Source organism: Pollachius pollachius, assembly GCF_949987615.1.
Source record: "Pollachius pollachius genome assembly, chromosome: 2".
Lineage (NCBI taxonomy): Eukaryota > Metazoa > Chordata > Actinopteri > Gadiformes > Gadidae > Pollachius > Pollachius pollachius.
In genome coordinates, this window is record NC_136935.1 from 43,994,162 (window position 1) to 44,014,161 (window position 20,000).

Here is a 20,000-nt window from a genome sequence, read left to right on the forward strand (position 1 = left end):
AGACTAGGGGATGAGATTAGGGGAGGAGACTGTGAAGGAGCTAAGGGAGTATACGGGGGGGACTACGGGAGGAAGACTGTTAAGGAGACTAGGTGATGAGATTAGGGGAGGAGGATAGGGGGAAGGGATAGGGGAGGAGACAAGTGGAGAGGATACGTGGGTAATAGACTAGGGAGGACACCAACATAGGAGAGGAGGACTAAGGAGGAGACAATGGGAGGGCCCGGGGCAGAGGAGACCAGGGTAAGAGACATGTCTCTCAGCCAGGTGGAAGACGAGGGGAGGAGCCTAGGGGGGAGTGGAGGAAGCCTGGGGACGGGAGGAGGTCTGGGAGGCGGGGTTAAGAGAACAGAAGGGTGACCCTCCCTGCGTCCCCCAGGTGAACCCCTACACGCTGCGCTTCGAGGGCACCTGGGCCACGGGCTTCGACAAGCGCGGCGCCAGCAACGCCTTCATGGCGTGCGGCGTGCTGTACGCCGTCCGCTCCGTCTTCCAGGACGACGAGGGCCAGACGGAGGGCCGGGTGGGCGGGGACATGGTGGTCTACGCCTACGACACCGGCCGCGGCCAGGAGCTGCCCGTCCAGATCCCCTTCCCCAACCCCTACCAGTACATCTCCTCCATCGACTACAACCCCCGGGACAACCAGCTGTACGTGTGGAACAACTACTACGTTCTCAGATACCCCCTACACTTCACCCCGCCGGCCCCCACCAAAGGTACCCACGGAGACTGCTCAGTATTCATGGTCTGTCTGTCTGCATGTCTGTGTGTCTGTCTGCTGTCTGTCTGTCTGCTGTCCGTCTGTCTGCCGTCTGTCTGTCTGCCGTCCGTCTGTCTGCTGTCCGTCTGTCTGCCGTCCGTCTGTCTGCCGTCCGTCTGTCTGCCGTCTGTCTGCCTGCTGTCTGTCCGTCTGTCTGCTGTCCGCCTGTCTGCCGTCTGTCTGCCTGCTGTCTGTCCGTCTGTCTGCTGTCTGTCAGCTTTCTGTCTGTCTGTCTGTCTGTCTGCTCTCTGTCTGTATGTCAGTCTGCCTGCCTGTCTGTCTGTCTGTCTGTCTGTCTGTATGTCAGTCTGCCTGTCTGTCTGTCTGCTGTCTGCCTGCTGTCTATCTGTCTGTCCTGTATGTATGTATTGTATGTATGTGTGTACAGTTATCTATGCATTATCTCTGCACATCGGTCACCTCCAGTGGTTGTCTGGCTCATTCCCCTCCGTGCTTCTCCCCACCCCAGGGCCGATGTCGTCTCTGATGACCACCGTGCGCTCCTACACCGCCACCGTGGCCCTCAGCCCCGTGCGGCCTTCGGCCTCCCACCCCATAGGTGTGATCAACAGGGGGCCCTTTGACCAGCGGCCAATCACAGCCATGGTCCCTCTGACGCCCCGCCCGCCCCTGCGTGTTCCCCTGGCCCCCGGGGGCCCCGACCAGGCAGGCGGGTGTGAGGGCCGGGTGGCAAGAGGGGTGCAGTGGCCCCCTACTCTGAAGGGAGAGACGGTGGAGAGACCCTGTCCTAAAGGATCACTAGGTGGGCAACGGGATGGATGTGTGTGTGTGTGTGTGTGTGTGTGTGTACGTGTGGTGTGTTTTGGGTTTGTGTGTGCTTGTGTATTTGTGTGCGTGTATCTCGTTTCCCTTTGAAATGTAGACCGGTGTCCTCACTTTGAACCGGCCTTCAGATGAGAGGAGAAAGCGAATATGAAAGAGAAAGAGAGTAAAGAAGAAGAAACTGAAAGTGAGAGGGCGAGAGATGAAGTGAAAGAGAGAGGGAAAAAGGGAGAGAGATTGGGCAGGGCTTTCCCTCTCGACACGGTTCTGTTTCCTCTTTCTGAAAGATAGAATCTGTTCAAGCAGATTACGTAAATAGGGAAGTGTTGTGCTAATCATTTTTTATTACATGGAATGCTCTGTGAATAGATGAGCTGACATACACGTTCACAGCTTGTTAACAACTAAAACACAAACCTCCCCTGACTTCTGCAGAAAAAATATGTGAGAGAGAAAGTGTGACCAAAACAATTGTCGTTGTAGTTTTCTGTAGTATCTTTTATCAAATTTGATTTATGTGTGTTTATATTTTTCACTTCATTCCTTTCTCTTTCTCTCTCTCTCCGTCTCTGTCTCTCCCCCCCCCTCTCTCTCTCTCTCCCTCTCCCGTCGTCTCTGCAGGTATAGCCTCCTACCAGTGCACGTTGTCCCCGCTGGGCTGGAGCTCCAGAGGCCCTGACCTTTCCAACTGCACCTCTCCCTGGGTTAGCCAGATCGCACAGAAGGTTAGCCAACCGCCACCACCCACCCACACACGCACACACAAACAGTGTGTGTGCGTATGGCCTGCAGACAGCCAGTGAGTTCCCCTGTTAAATGCTAGCATGGATGACATCATGAAGCCACACGCGCACACACACGCGGCACGCATGTGCTCTCTCTCGCACTCTTTCTTTCTCTCGCTCTCCCTCTCTCTCTCTCACCCACACTCACACACACACAAACATACACACATACACATATGGACTCTCTCTCTCTCTGTCTCTCTCACACCCCCACAAACAAATATACACACAAACACATGCATGTACATGCATGTACTCGCGCCACACATATGCTATCTCTCTCTCTCTCTCTCTCTCTCTCAACCAAACACCAATATTCACAAACACTTTCTCACACACACACACACACACACACACACACACACAGCCACACACACACACACACACACACACAGCCACACACACACACACACAGCCACACACACACACACACACAGCCACACACACACACACACACACACACACACACACACACACACACACACACACACACACACACAAACACAAACCTCCACTCCCTTTGCTTGACCCCCACCTCACCCCTCGGTAGATCAAAAGTGGAGAGAACGCCGCAAACATCGCCGGGGAGCTGGTCAACCTGACGCGGGGGCGGGTCTACGCCGGCGACGTAAGCATGTCCGTCAAGCTGATCGAGCAGCTATTGGACATCCTGGACTCCCAGCTCCAGGCCCTGAGACCGGCCAATAAGGAGTCGGCCGCGCGCAACTACAACAAGGTTAACATGCCGCCCTCCCCACGGAGCTACTCACCACTACGTTGACCTTTCCCAGGATGTGAATGAGCAAAATGCCAAATGCTAACAATGCTAACCCAAGCTGTTGATTGTTGTGTTTGGTCTCTCTTCCAGCTGCAGAAGAGGGAGCGCACGTGTCGAGCATACGTTCAGGTGAGCAGGGTTTTCCCCTAAAGGGAAAGGAGAGGGTCCTACGGTCCACAGCAATATGTGTGAACACGATTTGCTTTAATGTTCACGGTGTGAGTAGTCCGCGTAGTCCGTCATCTTCCTTCATCCTTTTTTCAATACTAATGCCATGGTCTGAATCCCAAAGAAGATTAAGTGGGATAGTCCCTGTGTGTTCTGAGCAGTAGTCACAGTATTAGCCATGGGACGGTAGTAAATGATTAGTAAAAATAGATTGCCCTCTTTAACACTTTCTCTCTGTCTGTCTCCTCTCTCTCTCTCTCTCTCTCTCTCTCTCTCTTTCCCTCCCTCTCTCTCTCTCTCTCTCTCTCTCTCTCTCTCTCTCTCTCTCTCTCTCTCTCTCTCTCTCTCTCTGTCACTCTCTCCCCCAGGCTGTGGTCCAGACAGTGGATAACCTGCTGGGACCCGAGGCGCTGATCTCCTGGGCAGACATGAACAACGCGGACCAGTCTCGCTCTGCCTCCCTGCTATTGGATGCAGTGGAGAAAGGAGCCTTCCTATTGGCTAACAATCTGTATGAAGGCCGCTTCAGTGACAGAGCACCTAATGTCGGTGTGTGGGCTTAAGCTATATTTGACCCCTATGGTTGCATGCTTTTAAGTGTTTTGGAATTTGCGTTAATGTATTGTGTGTGTGCGTGTATGTGTGTGTGTGTGTGTGTGAAGATCTGGAAGTGTATGTGTTGAATACAGAAGCAGAGATACAGGACCTGACCTTCCCTCATTCCTACGACAGCGACAGCATTCTCCAGATCTCCGCCTTGGCCCTGCAGCAATACAGCAACAACGGTCCGTAAATCCCCGTCTCACCTACGCCTTCATTTACCAGACTCTTTCACCCAAAATGAGGCTCAGCGCAATCCAGAATACGAGTCAGGATACGACAATCCCAATGTTCACAGTGCCTAGCTGTCTACCTACCTAACCAGCTACCAGCATGCACTCAAAGCGCAGTACCGGAGTCTTCCACACGCTTAAGGGCTGATTATGATTCCACACAGCAGCGTAACATCATGGTGATAGGCCCCGGTGCAAATATCTTTTTTGTGCTTTTTTTTTGGGGGGGGGGGGGGGATCACTGCAGTAAACACTGAAAGCCTCACTGCTTACTGCAGTGAGGGTTTCAGTGCGCCCTAACAATGAATTCTCCACCCCCGCTCAATTTGGGAACATGTGTGGGTTCATTTTGCTTGTTTCGTATAATTTCATTAATTTGATCGATATTTACGCCACTGGTTCCACATCGACGCAACGCAGGAGGGTTTACGGACCATGCGGACCCTCCCTGCATCCAGCGCAAGGGCCTGTCTCCCAGGAATTGTAACCTTGCGTCGACGCGACGCAGCAGCAAGGGCTGTGATTGGTCCGCTAACTAAACCCCGACGCAGAACCAAAACAGGTTCACGACTGGGACGAAGCGTCTGCGTGGTCCTTGCGTTGCGTCGACGTGGAACCATAATCAGCCCTTTTGACGGACATATTGTTGAAGGTAGAAAGCCAGTCATGTTCTTTGCGGGAATGGCTTTGGAGGGCGACTTGAATGGACGGGTGGGATATATTTTGATCCGATATTTTCAAAATCTGTCTTACAGTGACAGTAAGTTGATTGTTAAAGCTAGGGATAGGCAATTTGGAGGCACCAGCTGGTGCCTCCAAATTGTATCCCTAGCTTTGACAATCAACTTACTGTCCCCGTAATGCGAGTGACTTCATATCCATCTACAGAGATCGGTTTGTATCATGGGTTTGGCATCTGGGCCGGAACAGCGGTCATATTTCTGAGTAGCAGGGTTAAATGTCCAAATGACCATCATACTGGATCAGTGTTGGAGTGTGTGTGTGGATGGCCTGAGTCAGACTGACTGTGCACAGCTGTGCATTGAGAAATCAATGGGCACGTGTTAAACCAGCCATCAACACACACACTCAGGGAGAAAGATCTCCTGTGTGGCAACAAGTAGAACCTTTACCCTAACCCTAACCTTACCCCTAACCCTAACCCTAACCCTAACCCAACCCTAACCCTAACCCCATCGTAGTATCATTGTCTTCAAACTTCTACAATAAACCCGCTTTCAACACATACCACCCTGCATCCTTTGTCTGGAAGTCCACAATAGCAACCAACATTATTAAACAGGCTTAGGCTAGGTGAGGCTGCTTAGACCAGCATTCATCCACACGGACTCCCACCCTCATCAATCGTAAGGTTTCTGGTTTTGAGTGATGTTTCGTCTGCACACACGCGTTCCCAGGCCAGGTGAAGTTGGTGCTGTCGCTCTTCAAGAACCTGGGCTCCTTCCTCACCACCAAGAACTCCACCCTGCGGCTGGGGCTGGGGCTGAGCCAGGGGTCGGAGGTCAGGGGGCGTAGCCTGGCGGTCAACTCCCACGTGATCTCTGCCTCTGTTCACCGCGGCGTCAACAGAGTGTACCTGTCTGAGCCTGTGATCTTCACCCTGCGACACCTGCAGGTGGGCGCACCGCTGCCTCTGTGGCATGCTATGGTTTGTGTGTGTGTGTGTTTGTGTGTGTGCACATCTGTGTGCATGTTCTGCACTTTCTATAAAACATTTAATGAAAAAAATAACGAAAACACGATTATTCGTTTTTTGATCGTTTGACACTGAAATCGAAATCGCGATCAAAATTCGACTTATCGCCCAGCCCTAGCTTGCGTGCACGTTTGTCTATGTGTATCGATACACAACACAGTGTATGGATCTGTGTACATTATGTAAATGATCCCCCCCCCATCCCAACACTCCTTACAGCAGGAGAACCACTACGGACCTAACTGCTCCTTCTGGAACTCCTCTGGGTCTTCGGGCAGCGGCAGGTGGTCCACGCAGGGCTGCCGCCTCCTGCACTCCAACAACACACACACCACCTGCGCCTGCAACCACCTCTCCAGCTATGCCGTGCTCATGACGTACCAGCAGCCTGCGGTGGGTGCCCCCCCCCCCCCCCCCCCCACTCACCCTCCATTTCACGGGCCGGGAGTCACGGCCAATCGGATTAGCACATTATTAATTATTCACCATTGCATTGTTAGTATCATTATGGATTTAAAACTCGGTTCTAAACAGTCCAACTAAGGGTGATTTCATTTAAGTGTATGGCAGTTTTGGGTATGGCGTTAGACTAAACAGTTCTGTCGCACAGCTTGTGTGATTGAAGTGAGTCCTTGTACGGCCCCATTTCAGAGCATATTCGCTCTAACTATTTTTTCGTTAAGATTTCTCTTTGTCCAATTCACAGAATGAACGGACCATCTTATATCGTTTTGTGTGCGCCTACCGTTTCTTCTGTGTGCATGGTGTCCCTTTATAAAGGACGGCTGGCGATGACGGAGAACCTTCAAAAGAAATTCATATAATACAGTCCCTGACAAAAGTCTTGTCGCTTGGGTACAAGTTGACCTTAAGTGCCCCTCAAATATATGTCTAATCAATTTTTTTTACAAGAAATGGTTAATTTCTACCCCAATAGCTTTTGAAATAATGTTTTGGTGCCAAACAAAACTGCTGAAAAGCATTCTAACGTTCACAGCTTGGTAAAGCCGACTGAGTCAGTTTTTGCAAAGACAAAAGTCTTGTCGCCTTATCATATGATGCACCCAATCCTAGATTACAGCCTCACCCGTGATCAATAATTGATCAATCAATTAGTGGGTGTGTATAAAAAGAACCCCAGCACACCAGACCTTCATATCAACTGCAACTTGACCTCTGACAACATGCCTAAGATTCACCCTGAGACCAAAGCGTTGATTATCAAGAGGCTGAAGACCAGATCCACTGCTGAGGCGGCTGACACCTTCAATGTGTCTCAGCGTCAAGTACAAAGAATAAGAAAAAGATTTGAAGAGACTGGAGATGTTTTTGACAAGCCCAGGTCCAGCAGACCCCGCAAGACAACTGCTCGGGAGGACCGTTTGTTAGCTCGAAAATCTGAGGCCAGCCCCTTTTTCACTGCAGCAGAGCTCCACCAGGCCTGGTCAACTCAAGTCCCCGTGTCAACCAGAACAGTTTGTAGAAGTCTGTCTCGAAATGGCCTCCATGGTCGAATCAGTGCCCAGAAACCAGCACTAAACAAAAGGCAATTAAAAAAACGTATGGCATTTGTCAAGGCCCACAGCCTGCTAAAAGGATGGACGCTGGAAATGTGGCAGAAGGTGGATTTCTCAGATGAATCTTTGGTTGAATAACATCATAGCTGCCGCAAATATTGCAGGAGACCTACTGGAGCCTGCATGGATCCGAGGTTCACCCAGAAAACAGTTACGTTTGGTGGCGGAAAAATCATGGTCTGGGGTTACATCCAGTATGGGGGTGTGCGAGAGATTTGCAGGGTAGAAGGCAATATCAATAGCCTAAAATATCAAGAAGTATTAGCTACCTCTTACATTCCCAACCATAAAAGGGGTCAAGTTTTGCAGCAGGATGGTGCTCCATTGCATACTTCCATCCCTACATCAAAGTTCCTCAAGGCAAAGAAGATCAAGGTGCTCCAGGACTGGCCAGCCCAGTCACCAGACATGAACATCATTGAGCATGTATGGGGTAGAATGAAAGAGGGAGCATGGAAGACGAAACCAAAGAATCTTGATGAACTCTGGGAGGCATGTAAGACTGCTTTCTTTGCTATTCCTGATGACTTCATCAATAAATTGTATGAATCATTGACGAACCGCATGGATGCAGTCCTTCGAGCTCATGGAAGTCATACAAGATATTAAATATGGATCTCACAGCACCACTACTTAATTCACTGATGTTATGCAACATTTTTTTGTATTTGAAGTAAATTATTTGTTCAATTTACACATTACTCTCTGTAGATGACAAAACTTTTGTCTTGCCAAAATCTGACCTTTCTGTGTTCATTAAATGATCAATCTTTCTTCACTGAAGCAAATTTATTTTAGTATATTAACCTTAACTTGGGAGGGTTTTAGCTTTCATATGAACCATTTCTAAAACCAATGGATTAATTAAAAGTCAGGTCATAAGCTGTTCTTTCTACAAAATCGATAAGTGACAAGACTTTTGTCATGGACTGTACTCCAAAGCTTAAGAAACCAGAGGTTCAGCACAACCAATCATAAGCCCTTTCTTGACAAACTAATACAAAACTACAGAAGCCACATGGAGCTCTATATTAAAGGCCCCTTGTAGTGATGAAATGATATTTGTGTAAACAGCATCCTATTGCTCATTAACTCTGCTACACCTAAACTAACAAGGCACATATATTTTAACGCAAGCAATTTAAAGAACAATCTACATTAACTGCGCACTAGCTTGCCAGAGAGATACGATTTATGGAAGACACTACTTGCTAGCAGGTCTATTTAGAGGTAATTTTCTTTACATAACGTGGAGTGTCTCTTCTTTTTTGCTACAGTGCTGCAAGTTACTTTTTGATAATAGTGCAATAGTCACATTTTATTTTTAGGGGCTGCTGATGTGGAGGTTTTCTTAAAGTTTGGTCCTCCAACAAAAACCTCTAGATCACTACCATTAGTGCTATGCACGTACGCAGACACTGCAAATGTTACCTTCCTGGCTGGTTCGTTTCCATGATGTATCGGGATGTCTGGAGTTCTTGTGACGCAGGCCGGAGTGTGTCTGACGCAACGAATAGACCCTTTTGTGACACTTTGCCCACTGTTATCTGGGCTGAAGCTACTCTCTGAAATGACAGAAAAAAACGAATGTTTCTATACTTTTTCAATTCTGTCCTTCCACCAGATGAATTGGTGCAATGCTGCTGAAATATTAACATAAATACAAACACAGCAAAACGAACGAAACGAAACAGTGATTCATCATTTTTCTTTTTATTGAAACTTGGTGTGTATCCAGCTCAGGGTTGGATCTGGGACAGTCTCGTGGGGTGGGATGTTTCCACTCTGAGCTGAAAAGTCCCAGCTTTGAGCCCCATCGTAGACATCATTGAGAAAGTGTCTGCTCCATGATAAAATGCTAGATAGCACGTCTACTAAAAGCCAAAGCATCCGTCAATCCTCTTTTCTATTCTCCCTCACAGTCCGGGGTGGGGGTAGAGGAGCTGCTGGTGTCCGGGGTCTCGTGGGTGGGCATCTCGGTGGCCCTGGTGTGCCTGGCCGGCTGTCTTACCACGCTGTGCTGCCAGGGGGCGCCCTGGCACAGCGACCACAGCAACATCCACTGCAACCTGTGGGCCAACCTCCTCATCACCGAGCTGCTCTTCCTCGTGGGCGCCAACAAGACGCAGTTCACAGTGAGTGCCGCCCCCACGCGTCTGAACGCGGTGCAGTGGTTCAGCATCATCCTTACTATCATTTTTTTCAAGTTGGTTTATTGTCGAATGCACAACACAACAGGCAAAGCAGTCATAGCTGGCAATGCAATTGTATAAACGATCTCCTTAACAATGCAATAATATAAAAAAGAAATAAAGAAATAAAAGAAAGTAAAAAATAGTATAAGATAAAATAAAAGGGTAACAAAGAACAAAATAGTTGCAATAAAACAGAATATATATATATGTACAGCATATATATATATAACAATGAAGTGTCCACAAAGCGTCTCAGTCAGCATCTGTAGTGCTTATTCGATAAGCCTTCGCCATGGAGGTGTGGGACTTCTCGGGATGAGGTGGAGGAACAGGTGTAGCTCATTCAGTTAATTATGGATCTGTATGCCATGGGCCATGGTTAAGGTCATAGGATACACCTGTGTTCGCCCCTAGTGCCACGCCTCTGTGATAAAGGTGTTTTAACCGAAACAGTCATAGCTCAGCTTAGTGCATTGATCAGACTGAACAACAGGACTGCAGTCAGTTCAGTCCTCATTGATCGGTCTTTTTCTCCCCCTCTGTCCCTCCCACCTATACTCCCTCTCTATATTCAACCCTCTTTTTTCCCATCCCCACCTCTCTTTTTCTCTTCCACCCACCTCTCTCCTCTCTGCTCCATCTCCTGCCTCCCTCGCCACCTCTCTCTCCCTCTCCTCTCCCCACTTGCTATATCTCCCTCTGCCTCCTCCCATCTCCCCTTGTCTCTCTCTTTCTCTCTTTATCCCCTCCACCTCTCTTTCTGTCCCTCTCTTCTCCCCCATCTCCCCCGCCCTTTCCCTCCCTCCCTCCCTTCCCTCTCCCCTTATCCCCCTCTCTCCCTCCCTCCCTCCCTTCCCTCCCCCCTTATCCCCCTCTCTCCCTCCCTCCCTCCCTTCCCTCCCCCCTTATCCCCCTCTCTCCCTCCCTCTCACCTCTCCCCTCATCTCCCCCCTTCCCCCTCCCTCTCTCTCCCCCTCTCTCTCTCTCCCCTCCTCTCTCCCCTCACCCTCTCCAGGTGGCATGCTCCATCGTGGCAGGCATGCTGCACTTCTCCCTGCTCTCTGTGTTCTGCTGGCTCTGCCTGGAGGCGGTGGAGCTGTACCTGCTGCAGAGGGAGGTGTTTGAGGGGCAGAACTCCAGGAGGAAGTACTTCTACCTGTCAGGGTACTCTGTCCCCGTGCTGGTGGTGGCCGTCTCCACAGCCATAGACTTCAGAGGATACGGCTCCAGCACTGCGTAGGTGGTGGGACGTGTGCGTGCGTGCGTGCGTGCGTGCGTGCGTGCGTGCGTGCGTGCGTGCGTGCGTGCGTGCGTGCGTGCGTGCGTGCGTGCGTGCGTGTGTGTGTGCTGTGCTTGTCTTGATTGGGCACAAGACCTACATGGTTGGAACCCATTGTTTACTGTATTTGGTGTTTTTACTAAATCTGTGTATGTGTGTGTGTGTGTTTGTGTGTATATGTCTGTGCTGTGTACCTGTTCTTGTTTTAAAAGGTGCTGGCTTCGAACAGACAATTATTTCATATGGAGTTTCCTTGGACCGGTGGCTTTCATAATAACGGTAAGCGGTTACTTGAGTCCTACAATATTAATTAAAATGTGATCGATATGAACACACACACATCTGACCTCTGACCTCTGACCCCTGTACGTTGGACTGCAGCTCAACCTGGTTGTCTTGGTGATGACCCTGCACAAGATGCACAGCTCTGCTGCCCTCAAGCCAGACTCCAATCGACACGATAACCTCAGGTCAGTAGTACCAATACCGTCATCGTCGTCGTCGTCATCATCATCACGGCATCATCATCGTCATCATCACCATCATATCCCTCCCCCCCGCCACTACCACCACCATCATCACCATTCCCGTCACACCCACAACCAACCCGCTCTGTTTGACGCGGTCTCCCTTTGGACATGGCTCCATAGCTACAGGTGTTGTCAACTAGTGTGAACTGTGTGTTCCTTACAGGGCGTGGGCGGTGGGCTCGCTCACCCTCCTCTTCCTCCAGTGCGTGACATGGTCTGCAGGCCTGGTCTTCCTCTCCTCTCCCTCCCTCCTCCTGGCCTACCTCTTCTCCTCGCTCAACACCGCCCAGGGCCTCCTGATCACCATACTGCACTGCACCCTGGCCCGAAAGGTTGGTCTGTGTGTGTGTGTGTGTGCGTGTGTGTGTGTGCGTGTGTGTGTGTGTGTGTGTGTGTGTGTGTGTGTGTGTGTGTGTGTGTGTGTGTGCGCGTGTGTGTGCGTGTGTGTGTGTGTGTGCGTGTGTGTGTGTGCCCGTTTAGTCTGAGGTGAGGTGTCATCTTAAGTTTGTGTTTTTATACATTTTATTTATCAGAACTTTAAATCTTTTCTGTTGTGACAATAAAATAAAGTTTATTTCTAAACTGCATTACCTTATTATTTTAGTGAGGACTCATAAATAACTACAAATAACCAATGTTAGGGAAATCTGTTGATGTTTTTTGTTGCGCGTTTCCGGAATTTCTTTTTTAAATATACATCTGCCGATATATCGGAATATCAGATTTTTAAGTTGCCAAATATTTGTAACGGTATCGGCCTTAAAAATCCTTTATCGGTCGGGCTCTAATCATATCTTATGACACGCCTTTGTTGAATACTAACCCTTTCTTACTGGTCTTTTTACGGCAATGAGCAGTCTGTTATTTCTGAATAACCAACTGTCGCCCTGGATGCTATGCCCAACTGTAGATTTGAATGTTTGTTTTTGGTTGCAGTAGCAATAAAATCCTAATTTAATCTTCGTCAGGGTGATTGAAAACCCCTGTGGGTCGCGACGGGGTCCTGCATCACCCTGTCTCCGTTCATCTCGGATTCTTAATTTGATGAGGGACGAAATATGCAAGGAAAGAAACGTGACGGTATAACGGCCTCCCACCCACCGCAAGCCCCCTGCAGGCAGTTAGTTGAGCTAGACCGTGAATGGTAAATGGACTGCATACGTATCGCTTTACAATATGGCCTGACAGTCACCCGTTCGTACACACATTCACACACCGACGGCGGAGTCAGCCATGCAAGGCGACGGCCAGCTCGTCAGAGCGGTCAGGGTGAGGTGCCTTGCTCAGGGACCCCTCGCCGCTCCGGTTACCAGCCGAGCCGCTGCCGCCTCATGTGATCGTCAGGCCCGATAAGCGCCCCGTCCCACGGTGTTGTGTTTCTGTGTGCAGGGCCAGAAGGACTACGGCCGCTGCCTGCGTCTGTCCCAGTGCTGCGGCGGCTCGTCCTCCAGCTCCCCGGACTCTGTGAAGGGGGCGGCGCTGCGCTCCAACAACCGCTACAGCAGCAGCCAGGCCCGCAGAGCCACCGCCAACAGACAGGTAAGAGGGGCCCCCCGGCCCTCTGGCCCTCCGGCCCTCCGGCCCTCTGGCCCTCCGACCCTCTGGCCCCCCGGCCCTCCGGCCCTCTGGCCCCCCGGCCCTCCGGCCCTCCGGCCCTCCGGCCCTCTGACCCTCTGACCCTCTGACCCTCTGGCCCTCTGGCCCCCCGGCCAGAGGGCCAGAGGGTCCCAGCTCTCTCTCTCACTGTGTCCCTCTCCGTTCAGTTCAGCTCACTATTATTATTATTTTTTGTTATCCCATTGTATTGTTTTATTTATTTATGTACTTTATATTTTCTTCTTCCTTATTTTCTTTTTATATATATATATATATGTTTATATATATATATATATATATATGTATATATATATTTTTTTAAATGTATTTATTTACTTTATTTCTTGCAGTGTTGTTCTGGTTGTTTGACCGACCGTTCATATCTGATGTGCATTTTCATTTCTGTTTTTATTTGTATATGTTATAATCAGGGCGTCATTGATAAAGAGGGCCTGCTCTCAATGGCCTTCCCTGAATAAATAAAGGTTTAATAATCATTTTCAAGCTTGTTTGAGAAATACAGATATGGGATTAGGGGAGATATAGATTCACATTGCCGAAGCAGACGGACATGGATGGGTTGTTTTTTAGTAACGTTAACATTGTTTGTAACGTTGTTTGGTTACTTAGGGTTTCTAACGCGTGGCCTCCCTGTGTTGTGACAGAGCCGCATCAGGAGGATGTGGAACGACACAGTGCGCCGACAGACAGAGTCCTCCTTCATCGCCGCAGACGTCAACAACACCCCCACCCTCAACAGAGGTAAGGGTATGACCTGCACTGCCCTCAGCACCACCCAAACACCCACAGCCTGTTGCTCATTGAAATTGAATGAATGCCCTTCGTACTCTTTCTCCTCCTCCTCGACCTCACTAATCTTTTTCTCCTGCCTACTTATCGTCCTCACTCCTCCTCCTCTTTTTCCTCCTCCTGTTATCTTCCTCCTCCTCCAACTCATGTGCTTGGACTCCTTTCGTCCTCGTCATCTTCCTTCTTCTCCACCTCCTCCCCCTTCTGCTCCTCTTCCTTTTTTTCTTCTTCCTCCTCCACCTCCACCGCCTCTGTCTATTTATTCTCCTCCTCCTCCTGCTCCTCCCCCTAATCAAATTGTTCCTCCACCTACTCCTACTCCTGCTCCTTCTCCTGTTTTCCCTCTTCCACCTCCGCCTCCTCCTCCTCCTCCTCCACCTCCTCCACCCACCTCTTCCTCCTCCTCCACCTCCTTCTTCTGCTCCTCAGCTGCCTTGGGGAACCACTTCCTGACTAACCCTGTGCTGCAGACGCACCCTGGAGCGTCCCCCTATGACACTCTGCTAGCCCAGGGCTACAGCCAGCCCTTCACCTCCACAGGTACGCCTGGGCAGAGCGCTGCGTGCATCCAATCTAACACCTAACCTTCTGACCCAACCTCTGGCAGCTCAGTGGTTTCTAGGAAGGTTACCTAGGCCTAGGGCATGTCGGAAGTGCAATATGCGTTTTCGCTTCGGTTGCTCTTGTTTTGAGTAAAGTAGTAAATAGCCCCTGAGTCACTACACACCCACACACACAAACACACACACACACACACATATATACGCGCACACACACACACACACACACACACACACACACACACACACACACACACACACACATATATACGCGCACACACACACACGCACACACACACACACACACACACACACACACACACGTTCACATTATGTTGCTATTGTGCAAAGTGTCGGAGCATGGATGTGTATATGTAGTGTATGTGTGAGTGTGTTGCCGGACAATTTAATTTCCTTAACAACATTCGAGTGAAGATGTTTTTTCCTTTACAACCTGAAATGTTTGTTTGTCTTTTTCCTTTTTGCCCTTTTCCCGTCTTCCTGTTCCTCCGTGTCACACGGACCAATAGGAACCTTCAGAAACAAGCCGAGTATGAGCACAATTTATTTGCTCGCTATCCACTAGCCATTCTAACTCCACCTCCGTAGAAACATCATGAAGACACAGCATCTCCATGTGGTTGTTTCATGACTCACCAAAGGATTCAATTCCTTGCCCCAAAGTATTTGCACCGCCTCAATATTCCACCCAGGTTAATCATCAATCCCAAACTCCTCCGAGAACCAAACTCAAACCCCCATTCTCTCATACATACATACACTCGCTCATCTCCAGCTCTGCCCGCTGCCGTTGCCGGTGTTTGTTCCACTCCTCTGTCCCCTCACCATGCCCCTGTGTTGCGTTTCCCCCAGAGGGCGGCGTGTCCCAGGGCCAGGAGCCCTGCGGCCTGGACAGCGTGTGTCTCAACGGCGGCTACACCCCCAACACCTTCACCCTGCACGGCCTGGCCTCCGCCCCGGGGTCCCGCGCCGGGGTGGTGGGAAGCACCGACCTCCTGAGGGGCGAGGGGGCCGGCGGAGGGCTGGGGGTGGGCGACGTCTCCCCCGGGGCGCTCCTGTCCCCTCACTCCGGGGGGGTCCCGGAGTTGGCCGGCGGCGGGATGCGGCGGAACCTGTCTGACGCGGCGGCGCTGGAGAAGATGATCATCTCGGAGCTGGTGCAGAGCAACCTGAGGCCGGCCGCGCCCATGCCTGTGCCCCCCGAGCGCTACGGCAGCCTGGCCCGCCCCCTCCACGAGCGGGCCGGCCACGCCCACAGCGCCACGCTCACCCGCCACTCCCAGCAGCAGCAGCAGCACGGACACGAGGGCCGGGCGCCCGCCATGCCCACGCACCACGCCCGCCCGGGCCCCCCCGACGGCTGGCCCTCCGCCCGGCCCCAGCCCGGGGACCCCGAGCTGCACCAGCCCCCCGGGCTGAGGGGCCAGGACCTCCACCACCCCGTGGCCGCCGTGCAGGCGCGCCTGCAGGAAGGCTGGGCCCACGCCGCGCACGCGCCCGGGAACGCCGACCCCAAGGAGAAGCTGAAGGACGGGGACCGGGCGCAGCTGCAATGCACTCTGGGCCGCCGCGGGCTGCTGCAGGACAGGCAGCAGGCGCGGCCCCCGGACATCCAGGCCCGGCCCTACGCCACCATCAGCCGCACCCCGGGGACGCTGTCGCGGCACCGCGCCGCCGCCGAGGGGGCGGGCGGCGCGGCGGGGGAGAGAGAGCGGGAGAGGGACCGGGACCGCTACCGGGACCGGCCGCTGCCCCCGCCGCCGCCGCCCCCGCCCCAGGAGGCAGAGCCCCTGTACAAGGCGCTGGAGGAGCCGCTGCTGCACAGGCAGCGGGACGCGGCCATCGCCGAGTGGCGGGCGGGCCAGGAGAAGGACGAGATGTTCCTCCTGAAGCGGGACGCCCTGGCGGAGGACTGGAGGGAGCGCGGGGCCGGGGAGGGCCACCTCTCCCAGAAGACGGACGCGGACGGGATGGAGGGGTGGAGGGAGGACCCCCTGCGGCTGGAGAAGAGGGACGGCCGGCTGGAGCTGTGGCGGGGCGGAGGGGAGGAGTCGGACAAGGAGGAGACCTTCATCACGCAGAAGAACGAGTTCGCCATGGACCGCTGGAGGGGCGGGGCCGAGCGGGAGAAGGAGGAGCCCCTGTTCCTGACGGAGCGGGACGGCTGGAGGAGCCTGGTGGAGCAGGACAGCGAGGAGTTCAAGCCCAAGGACGGGGCGCTGGAGGTGTGGCGGGGCGGCGTGGACATGGAGCGGGACGAGTCCTTCCTGTTTGACGGCAAGGACGCCAGCGGCAGCGGCGGCAGCGGCGGCGGCGGCGGCGGCGGCGGCGGCGTGGACGGGTGGCAGCGCGGCGCCGAGCGGGGCTCCTTCCGCTACCACGGCGACCGGGAGGATTCCTCGGACACCTACACCCTGCCGCTGAGCCCGGACGTGGACCTGGACCCGGACTCCTCGCCCATCTACGCCCGGGACTCCAACCCCTCGCCGCTGTACCCCGGCGAGCGCCGCTCCCCGCCCGTCGGCGTCTTCCCGCGCGGCTCGCCGCCCACCAACATCTTCGCCTCGCGCGAGCCCAGCCCGCCCTCCAGCGGCGGCGGCGGCGGCGGCCTCTACTCCCGCCACTCCCCGCAGGTGTACAGCCGCGGCAGCTCCCCGCCGCCGCCGCCGCGCTTCTACACGCGCACCACCCCGCCCTCCCTCTCCTACCCAGACAGCAGCCCCGAGGGCCCGGAGGAGGTGAGCCCCACGGGGCAGCAGCCACAGCGGCCCGCCCTGGACCTGCCCTACAGCATGGGCCGCCCCCCGCTGGGGCCGCGACCCAACCACCTGCAGACCTTCTACCAGCCGCCGCCGCTGGCCGCCAACGGGGAGCCGGGCTACCTGGCGGACGCCGGCTGCGACGGGGAGGACGGACAGATGCAGCGGGTGACCAGCCTGTGACTAGGGCGGTGGTGATCGGGGGCGTAGAAAGCAGGAAGGGAGAGGAGGCAGCCGGAGAGAGCCATTGAAACACGCAACAAGCGCACACACACTCAAAGGCGCACACACACACAGGAAAAAAAAAACGACACGCTACAATTCGGAACGAGTGAAATGGCGATCCCTGATGAGTGACTTGTGCATAAAGGTCAAGACAAGACGGTACCTCGGCACTGGCTGATGAGGATGATGATGATGATATTGAGTTTGACGGCTCCTTCCTGCTTCTATCTGCCGATCACCACGAGAAGGTTATCCCCCTCTTCACGTTTTGTTACTTTTCTATGACTGTGATCCATTGACAAAATCCCCTCTTCCTCTCTGTCTCCTCGCCTCGTGCCCCCTCTCCTGAGCCCTCCTGTTCTCTCCCCTCCTCATTGGTGCTTGATCCTCATTCGGTCATTGTCTTCGATTCTATTGGTTCCTCCGCTGGGTGTCGCCCTTCCCCGTAGCAAGCAAACAGTGTGTCAAAGAAGCACTTGTGTGTTGCCAAAAAAAATCATTTTTAAAGAACATGTGCATGACTTTATAGTGGCTTTTCAAGGCTACATACTATAAGAGGAAAGAGCGAAAGTGTACGTGTGTGTGTGTGGGTCTGAGTGTGCTTGCGTGTGTGTGTGTGTGTGTGTGTGCACACGTATGTCTGTGTGTGTGTGCGCGTGCAAGATCGAGCGTGTGCGGGCGTGTGTGGGTCTATACATCCTTCTTATATAATTAACGTGTCACAGTGGAACATTTTATTAATATCAACAGAGGCTGAAGGAAGGCCTCCCCATGCTGATTCCTAACTCTTGACCGGTCCCAGTTCACATCCAGACCAAAACGTCAGCCCTCTGCCACAGACTGCTGGTGATGGACTACGTGCCCTTGGCTTGCGTCGTCACGGCAACAGAACGATTGACTCCAAAAAAACGATCACAAACTTTGATGCGATCTTCGGGGGAGCCCTGTACATAACAAACCCTAAAGTGTTCTGATTGTCTTGTATTGTTATTGAAGTAAAAGTAAATATGTGAACAAAATAAAGCGTGTGTCTTTCTTTCTTCTTTGTATTCATTGGATACTTCTTGCTTATGGGACGGTTTGAATTCCCCCGCCTGGGGTGTTTCTGTGTCGTCTCTTCCAAGGTGCAGGACGTATTGAGGCGTATTAGTGTGTGTGTAATCGATTGGGACAGAATAAGACCAGGTTTCTGGGGAAACTATAAAAAATCACTGCTGCCTTTAATGCCCTGTTGGATCGGAGCAACGAAGAGGTAACTGACACAAATATATTCTACAAACATGGATTACAAATTTTACAATGCATGGATTATTTACAAAGACTGTATAATTCTGTTAGAGTGACCTACGTGAAACTCTTGTTATCTTTAATATATACATGAACCATGGTATATACCCTCTGAATGACTTGCATCTACGCTGTTAGTACATCACATCCTTTAGTATATTTACATTCACACAGATCTGTGCAAACTCAACTTATCAACTTACTTATTATTGCTTATCTGTAAGATGCAACTTTTTTAAAAATGAGTTTATATGTATTACATTATTTAGCGTTTCCTCGTATTTGTGGATAATGTCAATGTAAAAATACATAATGTGCATAATCAGTTTACATTTAAGCTCCATCAACACATTGTGTGTTGGCCTGTTTTTCAGTCACAGCAAATGGAGAGTGATTTGAACCCTTTAAAATGTAACTACATTCTCACAGGCTATCAACAAACCCTTATTAAACCACAAAAAACAAAGCTGTTCAAGATCCATAAGGGACCTATAAAGGACCTTCAATTAATCCCCTCTGTCCATGTAGCACATTTCACCCACCGTTTACAGGAAATTTTCTTCACATAAACCAGACGTAAAAATTGTTGTAACAGGGCTGCAGAGAGCTCAGTGGAAGTCGGAAAACACGTAGCGTTCAGGACAGAGTATTCCCGTGGGATTTTACAACCAAACCAACCCAGGCTGGACCTAAACAGTGACTGCGCCGTGCCAGAGTTTCAGCCCATTTCATTTGTTTTCCACCAAGGCCATTGCCTCAGTGTCCATCGTGGAAAATCTAGCTGAGGACATAAAGACCATCCTGGTGGTCTGCAGTGAGCTGAAGATGCATGTGCATGGACGCGCCCCCCATTATCAGTGTGTGGACGTGTGCTCTAACAGATGGTGTGGTGGGCATGGGAGAGGGCGGACGATAACACACGTCTGGGGCTTTTGAACATGGAGGACACGTGGAACGCCTGGGACAGAAACACAGAAATAAACAGCCATGAGACACGTTGGCCCTCAACGAACGTGCACACACACACACACACACACACTCATCCTCAGCCTCAATCACTTTCCCTCTCTTCCATGGTCACATAAACACGCTCTGTCACGTGCGCACACACACGCAAACATAAGATACACACATTTTTTCTACAAACATTTCTACAAACACACACAAACATGGATGCAGACACAAACACAAACACACACATGCATGCAGAAATGCACACAGACGCACGCACACACACGCACACACATGCATGCAGACAAACACACACACATGCATGCAGAAAGTCACACACACACACACAAACATACAAACAAACACACACACACACACACACA

The 20,000-nt window shown here is 51.8% G+C and overlaps 2 protein-coding genes across 2 annotated transcripts in view; one reads left to right on the forward strand and one right to left on the reverse strand.

Moving 5' to 3' along the window:
* Positions 1-213: 213 nt before the first annotated feature.
* LOC307071368 (adhesion G protein-coupled receptor L1-like) lies at positions 214-18,345 on the forward strand (the record flags this gene model as incomplete). Its single annotated transcript, XM_079730352.1, has 19 exons — positions 214-243; positions 380-719; positions 1,233-1,526; positions 2,168-2,271; positions 2,882-3,067; positions 3,200-3,238; positions 3,646-3,826; positions 3,940-4,062; positions 5,529-5,746; positions 6,047-6,220; positions 9,327-9,539; positions 10,615-10,835; positions 11,091-11,157; positions 11,260-11,348; positions 11,572-11,740; positions 12,798-12,947; positions 13,670-13,766; positions 14,244-14,354; positions 15,248-18,345. The coding sequence occupies 19 exons, from the start codon at positions 214-216 to the stop codon at positions 17,335-17,337; spliced, it is 4,896 nt and encodes a 1,631-aa protein (XP_079586478.1). The 3' UTR covers positions 17,338-18,345.
* A 1,033-nt stretch (positions 18,346-19,378) lies between these two features.
* Positions 19,379-20,000, reverse strand: part of LOC307071472 (phospholipid phosphatase 3-like) — an 8,513-nt gene continuing 7,891 nt past the window's right edge. The window contains exon 6 of the mRNA XM_079730459.1: positions 19,379-19,624. Coding sequence (XP_079586585.1) covers positions 19,541-19,624 — 84 coding nt within the window. The 3' untranslated portion in view covers positions 19,379-19,540. The remainder of the gene's footprint in view (positions 19,625-20,000) is intronic.